Genomic DNA, 11,115 nt, shown 5'->3' with positions numbered 1-11,115 from the left:
ACGTCTTGCGATGAAGCGCTCCTCACGAGTCAACGGCACGGAGCCCTCCCGTCACTCTGGAGAAACATTTCAGCGCTGATACCTAGTTTTACGGTGACCCCGAATCTGGGCGGCACAGGAAGCTTGTGCTACAAAAGCAAAAAAGAGTTCAAATTGCAAAAAAGAGTTTAAATTGCAACGCGGTGTCTTTTGAAACAAAAAACTACCTAAAGCAGTTGGTTTTGGATCTTGCCGCTTCTCCAGTCGTCCACTGTCCGGCCGTTGGAATGACTCGGCCAAGCGGAGTTTGGGGCTAAACCGTGACCTCGTTCTTACTGGCAGTGCGGTAGTTGTGGGGGCCCGGGACAAACTGCAGGTGGTCCACCGTGTGAGTTCGTCGCGAGGCAAACGCCTGCCTCTTGGAGGTGGTCTGGTGGTTGACCGTCAGCGTGTTGTACGAGTCGTTGGAGGCACTGGGATGGGAGTGCATCTTGGTCATCTTGTGGCGGTCCATGACGGGTGTGGTGGGCATCAGCATGTCCGCGTGCGACATGGCCCGTGCCATGGCCTTCTCCCGGAACTTGTCGCGCCGCATAGCCGGGGACAGCAGGGGCTCCTGGGAGTGGAGGCGGTCGGCCGACAGCAGCTGCTCCTCAGAGAGGTGGCGGCTGCTGCCGTACGCCGCGGCCGCCATCCCCCCGTACGAGGACAAGCCGTAGTCCCCGCGGCGGGGCGTCCTCGGAGGGGACAGCACGTGGTCCTGGGACATGGTCCTCTGGACGCGCCGAGGCCGCTGCCGCTGCTGCTGCGGTTCTTCATTCAGCTTCACCATGTGCGTCGGCCCCCGGCCTCCAAAATCGGCGTGGTGGTGCTTCCTCATGTAGTACTCATCCACATCCTTATCATCTGAGAAGGAGACAGGGGGGAAAGGGAAAGAGAGACATTTTAGGAAGGAGATAGGGCCAGAGAAATACGTATTCCATACTTTTAACCGGCGTCACCAGCTATAGAATCCTTTTCAAACACCATCAAATCTCTCAAACCTTTCTCCTGCATCCTCCAGCCTCATTAGCATATGTGCCCTTCAGCGTGAAGAGTGCCATTAACACCCTGCGATACATCCCCATCGCAACAATTACTCTGATCGTGCTGCCTCGCCACCACGTCTAGCTATTCATCTCATCTGCCAGAGAACAACCGGAACCCTTCACTTTGTGTTAACATGCCCTTGATGTGAAAGGCAAACTGTTCAACATTTTCCCCATTGATTTCCCCACAAGTTCTGCGTTCACATTCTACTTAAAGTCCACCTTTTCCTAAAAGGGGTAAATCCAAGCCCATGGCACCCGTCGGACTCTTATTCAGCTTTATTGTACTTGTGTCAATTATACCGTACTGTATGTCCGCCATAGCCGACACAAACTCCCTATCAACATTTCGGTTTCACCGGTTTCCACTCCTGTCTCATCTTCATCCCCACAATAACACCTAAGAACTACCCAAAAACAATGCAAAGGTTGTCTTGGTCTCGGAGGGAGACAAATTGTTTCATCATCTCAGAATCCCTGTGCAATACAGTAAAGATGGGAAATGGTTACCAACGGCGAAAAGGGAATTTGTGGTAAAGGCAGTAAGACCTTATATTTGGCTTTGGGACGGGTGCTATTGTGTTGTTTTTGGATTGCCTTTTCACAAGTTTTCCTGTATAAATTTTTCTATCCTCTCATGGGAACTATAATTCTGCCTCCCTATAGAACAGATAATTGTCTAATTTGGCCTGGGGTACTTTTTCCCTCTGCTACAAAAACAGAAAAACCAAACAGCAACAACAAAAATATGCTTTAGTCAAATACCCGTATTGGGGCCACACCGTGTTTTGGCGTGTTGAGATGAGCGGATTGGATTTTTGTTTTTGTCCACATGTTTGTGCAAAGCTATCTCCCTAGGAGAGACAGCCCTGCCTGGCTACAGAAGGTCACCTCATTCTCCCTCCATCAGGGAGTTTCATGTCCCCAGCTCAGTGCATTACTAATGAGGGAGGCCTAAATTTGGCCTGTGGCAACACGCTGTAGTTTGTTTTCCTAGTTAGTTTGAATGTGACATTATGGTAGAAAATGTCAACCACGCTCGACCAGAGGCGATGGACGTTGAAATTGATCGACAAGCCATGGATGGCCCGGAGCACTTTTAATAGGTCGGCCGCAAGTGTCAGGAGCGATTTTGCTGGGAGTCGGTTATCTGACAATCATGTGACAGAAAATCCCTTATACAGACTGCCACCATAATATGATCTATAATATAAAGTATTATAATATGCCTCTTTATCCAATCCTTTATATTGTTGTTTACACTCTTACAACCAGGAAAGCATTGATACTGATCCTGGTATCGTATTTTAGTCTCATATTTGCTAAATTAGGATATTAGAGTATATATAGCAAAAACATAGTAATATAATATAATATCATAACATATTGATAACAAAAAAAAATCTGATATTAAAGAATCAGATAGTAAGCAAAATGAGCAAAATTCCATTAAATGTATTTAATGGAATATAATGTATACTTCCTGATCATCATTCGGGTTCGTTACGGTTCAAGTCTGTTCATAAGTACTGGATGTAATGATGCGGTTCAGCACTATATATCAGCCGATACATAAAGTTAAGATGTTGGGATCAATATCAGCGGTAAGAAAGTTAGTGTTACTGTCAGTGCCCATGGCTTGGGGCACCCTCTCCAAATAACTCAAATAAATTGTCACTTCAACACCACTTAGGGATGCCAAAGGGTCCGGGACCTTCCATCAAATGTAACATAGACACGCGGAACGAGTGGCTCTCTTCAGCACTAATTAAAGCCAGACTATGACTCTGCAGGATTAGGTTCATTAAAAGTCGGAAAAAATCTGCTGTGTCCAGTCCAGTCTAATTACATAATACACAAACACGTGCGAAACATCAATTACAAAATTATCTTCATAAAAGATTGGTAGAAGGGTGGCTAAAGCAAATCCCGTGCATGTGTGTGTGTGTGTGTGTGTGTGTGTGTGTGTGTGTGTGTGTGTGTGTGTATGTGTGTGTGTGTGTGTGTGTGTGTGTGTGTGTGTGTGTGTGTGTGTGTGTGAGTGTGTGTGTATACACGGGGGTGACTATCGTTTTGCATTTTCCGGCTGTGAGGATTAAGGAGGCTCGTTTGTTCTTAGGGCAGCTTTAATCCTTTTCAGGCTGATTAAGGAGGTGGAAGCCGCAGTCACATTAGATCTTTCTTTTCTCCAGCACTGCAGCCCTCCATGTTGGAGCGCTAACGCTAACACGCTGAAGGACAGGCGGGATAATACCTACGCACACACACACACACACACACACACACACACACACACACACACACACACACACACACACACCCACACACAAACACACACATGGACGCATACATGCATGGAAACAGGCAGACATGTGCATTCAACACGCGGCCAAACGTATTTGCATCATGCATGTAGGGAAACACACAAAAATGCACATGTGAGACAGAAACACACACGTGACCACTCATAGACAGATAAAGATACGTTAAAATGTGTACACACACACACATATGAACAGCCAACCCCTGAGGCACGTACACACACAAACACACGCACACACACACACACATACACACACACACACACACGCACACAGGCACAACCAATCACAGAGGCTCTAACACACACACACACACACACACACACACACACACACACACACACACACACACACACACACACACACACACAACCACGGAGGTAGACACACACTCACACACAGACACACATGCACAATCATCCACAGAGGTACACACACACACACACACACACACACACACACACACACAAACACACGCGCACACACGCGCACACACACACACACACACACACACACACACACACACACACACACACACACACACACACACACACACACACACACACACACACGCGTTCAACGAGAACATGCATTCGAAATCAACCAGACTAATTTAATTTAGTCATCATCCCTGCGGATGCTTTCATTAAAAAACCCCCAACAAATTGTATTACTTTCTGGCCTTTTTCCAAAAGAGCACGGCGGGGCCCTTTCCCCGACCCCAAGACAACATGACGGTTCGTAGGAAGACATGAAGGTCTGTCCTCAAAGGAGAGAACTGGCTGGAGCTTGTTCCACAAATTCTCCGGGGGAAGCGAGTCCCCTTTCAAAACCGAATAACCACCTCTGTGCTGCGATATGATATGATTTGCCCTCGTGGTTATTTCTGTGTGCGCGCGTCGGTGCGTGCTTGCGGGCGGCTGGGCCGGAGTGCGTGCGTGCGTGCAGGCGTGCGGGCGGACGGGCGGGCGTGCGCGGACGAGGTGAGAACCAATCTCCCAGAGCAGATAAGGTAGAAAAATGTCAAAACAACGACGAAAAAACACATCGAGTGCAGCGAAAAAGGTGTTTTGCTCATTTCCATATCCGCAGGTTATGAGCAGCCGGTGAATGAGGCTGAAGGACGACAGCGGAGTCAAACGCCGCGATAATGAGCTGCATTAGAACAATCACTTCCACTCACTCTTACAGTAGGGGGGGGAAGTAGTAATAAAAACACACCTTTCACCGACGCTGGTACTCTCTCTCTCCCTCTCTCTATCGCTCTCTCTCGCTCTCTCTCTCAAGGTCGTTTATTTGTGTTAAAGAGAGCAGAAATGATGCATCCGCCGTCGAAAAAGGTAAAAATGAATTATTTCTCGGCGCGAGGGGAAGCGTCCGAAGATGATTTTGACGACACGACTCTCTGGGGTTTGCTTGTCGATTGTTTCATTGATCCGAGGGGAAAATTTGGGGGCGGGCTGATCCGGAGCGAGCGTTGGCCCCCGGCCCACCGTCCGACGGCCTCACCTCCTGAACGTGCCCTCCGCCGAAATCAAAGGAGGTTTCACCATCAACGCTTGGAACCATTTCTTTTTTTTTTTTTTTTTTTTTTTTTTTTTTTTGTTCGGCCCAAAGGAATTCCCTGAGTCAGATTTATAAAGAGAGAAGAGGAAAAAAAGATTTATCGACAACCTTGGAGTCTGACCTATCGACCTAAGACCTTTGTTTACAGTATATGTTCAAATCTTCTCTGGGCAACGCGCATCGAGAAGTTGTCGTCACATTCGTGTGGTAAAACATCAAGGACATTTCCTGTAACAGACACACAAATCGATTGACGAGTTTAGAGTCTACGCTTTCACCAGGTTTTATCCGCTTGTTTCCACGTGCCGTGAGCGAGAAGTTGTTTCCGAAAATGAAACCGAAATAATTGCTCCCGGTTAAAGGTTCCCAAGTGTGTCCACTGTGGACATTAAGAAACGACGAAATTGGCAACCGCAAAGGGAACACAACCGTTTCACGATTTGGCCGCAGAGCGACGGGCGCCACGTCGCCGTTCTGTCGGAAAAAACGTTTCAATGAAGATGGGCGAGCAGACCCAGGTCGCCACGGCGACACATTAAAGCCATATACGGACTGCCGAGCCGAAGAAACCTCCGCTAATGTGTCATTAGGAGACATTAACAACACGACACGGGCCACAGATGGAGCCAAATCACAGGCCAATTTGTCGCCGGTTAAGTGAGCCGATAGAACGAATGGAGTGTGTGTGTGTGTGTGGGGGGGGGGGCTCGGGGCGGGGCGGGCGGGGGGCGGGGGGGGGGGGTGGCTGATTATGGCGGTTCCGAAACACATGCTCATGCATTTCAGAGGTTCTTCTCCAACGAAAAAAGTGAGCTGAGAGCTTTCTCAGAAATATTCACTCCTCAGACATCTGGAAGGCTAACGGCATTGCCCCCTATGCGCGTCTCGGCGTAATTGACGGATCAGCGGAGCCGGTCACGGTGCATCCAGCGATCCCGCGGCGCTTTTCCGGGGCCGAGGATCAACCTCTGCCCTCGCAATTTAAATTTTTTTTTTTTCTCGCCCTCCGCGCGCCCACCGGACGGTCGAGCCGGGCGGGCGGGCGGGCGGCCGTAGCGCACGGGGAGGACCGCCTGCTGAATCTCTCTCGGGAGGAGGAGTATTTACTTAGGTCGGGCTTGATGGGCAGCTCGTAGGAGGACGGCAGGTGGCTGAGGTTCTGGAAGGACCGGGACAGGGACAGGTCGTAGGGCTCCGTGGCCGACGTCAGGATGTTGTTCATCCGCTGGGGCCGCTCTGTTGGAAGGGGGGGCGGGGGGGGGGGGGGGGGTGCATGGGTGGAGGGGGGTGGTGGTGGTGTGGGTGGAGGGTGGCAGGGAAGGGCATGGGGGGGAGTGAGATTGACGCAGTGCAATCAGTCCACAATCAACCGGTATGTTCTGACACGGGGGGGGGGGGGGTGAAGGGGTGGTGCATGTGGGGGTGATGTCATACCACATCAGAGACGCCTTCGGTAAATTTACAATGTGTATGAGTTGTTTTTAGGTAAATAGGTTACACTACTGTAAAAAGACAGTAAATACCACTATAATAGGAGGATAATCCACCTGTAATAAGAAAGCAAAAACACTGTAATAATAATGTAATACTACTGCACTAAGAATGTAATACTGTAATAGGACAGTAATACTACCGTAATAAAGTAATATCACTGTAAAAAGACAGTAATAATACGGTATTAAGACAGTTATACACATGTAATACGACATGAATACTACTGTACTGTACTGTAATATTACTGTACTGCAATACTATTACTCTGAAATACCCTGAGTTCTGCTGCTGCAGCTCCTGTCATAGAAAAAAAAAAAAAGATGGGGCTAAAAATTTGCGCAGAGAACCCGAAAATCAAAGGGGAATATAACAAGCAGCTTTCATGGAGACGGGTAGTCATCAGCTGCTGCTCTGGACCCGAGCAAAGCACTGACTTGTTGTTTTGGGGGGGGGGGGGGGGGGGGGGGGTGGGGTGTTGTAGTCAAACAGAGAGGCCGCTGGCCACCGACACGCCAGCAGCGTTTGTTTTTTTTTTTTCTTCTCCAAATCAGCTTTGACGGAAGTGGACCAGAAAAAGCCTCTTCAACCTCCCAATCCTGAATCCCACACGGCGTCGGGCCAGTCCTGCTGGGTTTGAACGACAGCTCGGGATTAACGGGAAGCCGGGGACGCGGGCGGTCTGCCACCGGTTTTCGGTTCAGCGCACGGCGTGGTGCAGCACAGTATATGTGGGACACCCGGTCACGGGTCGGGAAGGAGAGGTGGCGCTGCTGCCGGTGGTGGTGGGTGGTGCTGGTGGAGGTGGTGGTGGCTTGGGGGTGGAGGTGCATAGTTTCAGGGACTCTGGGGGTAATGTAGATTTAAATATAGCGCTGGATGAATACCGCAGCAAAAGAGGACAGTGACCGGGGAACATATGGAGGGAGACACTGATGAAGTTAGGTGGAGGTTGTGTGTGTGTGTGTGTGTGTGTGTGTGTGTGTGTGTGTGTGTGTTCTTTAAAAGGGGAGTGTGGATTCATCCAGGGAGGTGGATTCAAGGAACAAACGATGGTAGAATCAATGTCTTTAACAGAGGACAGAAATATATTTATGTGCAAATGACCTTGGTCAGCGAGCACAGATGGAGAGGCGGTGTTGGAATTAAAGGATAAGTTCACCATTTACCTTTTCAACCCAGGCCTCATTAAAATGTCGGCCCCTGTCATGTATAAGTGTTCACAGCACATACTCCCTCGCGAACTCACTCCAGCGCGCTTCGCTATGGAGAAACTTACCCCTCTGCTGCAGCTTCTCACCGTGCTGAAATGACGCCCAATGGGGCAAACGTTGAAGCCTTCGAAAAAAAAACCTCCTCCTTTTCGAAAATGGTAAATTCACAATACAATCAGTCGTCATATGTTATCATTTTACTATTTTGCACTTTCGCAATCAGCTCTTTGGGCTACATCTGTGTAAAGAAACAGGAAGTTGCGTCGCTTCCTACTGGCCTGCCCCTTTTGTAAAAAAAAAAAAAAAAGATACTTTTTGTAAAAAGTAGCTCCAATATGTTAAATGTAATATGATCAAATGTGAGTTTAATTTTAGATCAAACTTGGACTGCACAGCACATTGAGAAGCTGCAGCAGAGTGGTAAGTTTCTCCACAGTAAAGCGCCTCGGCTTTGAACTGTTATACATGAGAGGAGCCGACATTCAAATACGACCCGGGTTGGAAAACAGCGAACATAAGGAGGAAAGAAGGAGAGAAAGAAAGAAAGAAATAAAGGAAGAAAGAAAGAAATAAAGGAGGAAAGAGAGGAACTATTGACTGTCAGATTGATCCCATCCAAAATACTCATCTGCCTGTCGATCAAATGCCCTGAGTGAGGACGAGAGTACGAGACATGCCGGAGAGAGAGAGAGAGTGTGTGTGTGTGTGTGTGTGTGAGAGAGAGAGAAACAGAATACACATACAGTACAGTATACACCATGTACATGTGTATTACTTACCGTATCTTAATTGTCTGTGGGCTATCGAATCCAAGTGAGAAAGAAAGAATCAATAGCAACACAAGGTTCACAGAATGCATCATCAAACACAGGGCTCACTGGAGTTTTTTTTCGGCTTTAAAATTTCCCCCGTCACCGCTAACGTGACACACTGCAACATGTGGCCTACGGCGCTGAATTACGCGGTTGTAACTCGGGTTCACATCGAAAATTAAGTTCCTTGTTGAAAGAGCGTTATATGGCGTGGGAAACACTTAAAGAAAAAACAGTTGAAAAGACGTGTACTGATGATTATAATGATCCTAATAATAACAAATAAAATAATAAATAATATCTCATATTAATACTATTATAATCGAATAATACAAATTGTATAAAATATTTTCTTCATTTTTATTATAAATAATAATAATAATAATAATCATAATCATAATAATATAGCTGCAGGCAGCAATACACGGGCTCCAGGGTAGTCGGCCCTTTCTTAAAGTTCAATGGACAAGTGTGCTTTGGTTCTCTGTTCCGTGTGTTGTCTTCCCGCCGGGTTACAGTGTAATTCCATGATCGGCGGAGTCTGCGGCTGTGGGTGTATTTCCTATGCCTCAACTGACAGTGGTTATCGTTCTGAATTAGGGCTGCATGATAATAGGATGAAATGAGAATCTTATATTTTATTCAATATTGGTGATCACGATTATTTATCAAGATTATTTATCTAATTTGGGGAACAGAATTATTTTATTGCGCATTGTAAATCAATAGAAAACTGCCTTCACAATAATAATGTATTTCATTAACCTTTAAATATAAATAAACTCAAATGTACAAATCTATGGATCAAAATGAGACTTACACGAATTCAGTGTTCTTAAGACTATTTACGAATTACATCCAAACAGGAAGGCCAGTTACGTTACGCCTGCAGGTTTTTTGCGAGGAAAAAATACAGCCTACTGCTACCACTACTGCCTACCCCTACCTTGAGCGAAACCACAACGCCCTGTGTGTCCTATGTCTGCGGAGCCTGTGTGTGTGCACGCGCTCCACAGAGCCTGCAACGCGCTCCCGCTGGCGCATGGATGCACGGATTATTCACTTTGCCACAGGGATAATTGCGATCAAACGAAAAAAACGGGGGCGAATTGCATTCAGCTGACGCCGCCTGCCGGAGCCGTCACCGGTCCGTGGAGAGCGCAGCGTCCCGGTATATTTTGCGAGTGCGGAAGTTCACGCGCAACGGCCGGGTAGACTGCAGTGCTATCACGTGATCTGTGTACTCCGTCACATGCGCATGCGCACAAGGGTTTATACGTCTGTGCGTTGCGCCACCTTGGCGAGGTGGCGACTGTTGATCACAAACTTCTTCCACAAGACTGAACCGCCGATCTGGATGAAACTCCAACGACGCCATGTTGGGTCCGCCCCGAGTTGGTTTCATCTTGTCTGTGGGTTCGTCGGATCCATGACATCCATAAAGCTCTGACATCACTTACATCTGCACGTGGCGCCACCTTGGTGAGGTCCCGATTGTTGACCAATCACTAGGCTGCGATGCCATCATGTGAACTGCCCGAGCCCTCATTTGCGCATGCGATGATGAAAGATTCAGTTTTTTACAAATTATTCCACAATAATGGGCCGATCTGGATCAAACTTGGACGACGGCATGTCGGAACTGCCCCGAATACATATTTTATTCATCATGTCTGTGAGTGCGGCAGATCCATGACATCCACACACCAATGACATCAGTTTTTCTTTGACGAAAGCAATAGCTTTTGTCTCATTATTAGGGGTCAAGCCCCGGAGAGATGGGTTATATAATATAATATTAACATTGTTATAATTTAATGATAATATAATTTATAATATAATTTATTATATTATTATATATATTTTATTAAAAGGAATAAAATAAGAAATTTTATTTTGTATCAACCCCCCGACAGTCTGCACAGGGATCCACTCTCAGCTCCAATCTGGTCACATTAACTACGGCCTTGGCCATTTTGGATATGTGTACGGGCGGCGGAGACAAAAGACACCAAATTCCTCCCTAATGGCTAGTTTAGAGGTTTGACCTCTCTGTAATTCCACCGCATTCAACGCTGCTTCTCCTTTCACAAAAAAATCCCATTTCGGGAAGAAATAAATGGGGTTCAGTAACAGCAATAATAACATCATAATAACGTCACCAGCCACAGATCATCTTTTGATTATCTCACAATTTGGTTTTTCATTTTCCCCCACCGCCATCCGTCTTTATTGTCGTCTGATGATTTTCAAATTTCCCTCTGAGGGAAATGTTGTTGTTTTTCCGTGCTCGTCATTCGAAGCAGTTTTAAAATTACCCCGGAAAAAAAAAAATCGACACCTTTTTGATTACTTCCTGTTTCTGAGACAGCTCATATATTTTCTCTGGCATCTCAATCAAATTACAAATCCCAGAAGCGTCTTTTGAAGCCATGGAAAAACAAATGTTGTGCTGGGATTGAGGAAATCCATGCATTAGAAAAAGCCCTGCACATCTACAGGTACAAATACGTACTACCTAATCTCCACTTAATGGATTGATTTCCATGCGTGCTTACCTAATTTGGGCGTGAGCACCGTCAGGTCCAGGTGACTGTGCTGATAGTCATGTTGGTGGTTACCTAGTGTGAGGAATAACAGAGAT

General features: G+C 46.9%; 1 protein-coding gene across 1 annotated transcript in view; it reads right to left on the bottom strand.

Annotated features, from left to right (window-relative positions):
• Positions 1–292: 292 nt before the first annotated feature.
• Positions 293–11,115, bottom strand: part of LOC307236447 (shisa family member 6) — a gene marked incomplete at both ends in the record, with an annotated part of 62,973 nt that continues 52,150 nt past the window's right edge. The window contains 4 exons of the mRNA XM_080008872.1: positions 293–885; positions 6,062–6,190; positions 8,439–8,459; positions 11,030–11,092. Of these exons, the coding sequence (XP_079864998.1) occupies positions 293–885; positions 6,062–6,190; positions 8,439–8,459; positions 11,030–11,092 (806 nt within the window). The remainder of the gene's footprint in view (positions 886–6,061; positions 6,191–8,438; positions 8,460–11,029; positions 11,093–11,115) is intronic.

The sequence above is a fragment of the Zeus faber genome (genome assembly GCF_960531495.2).
Source record: "Zeus faber genome assembly, chromosome: 11".
In the NCBI taxonomy this organism is placed as follows: Eukaryota; Metazoa; Chordata; class Actinopteri; order Zeiformes; family Zeidae; genus Zeus; species Zeus faber.
The sequence above is the reverse complement of the archived record's forward strand: the minus strand, read 5'-3'. Positions and strand labels throughout refer to the sequence as shown.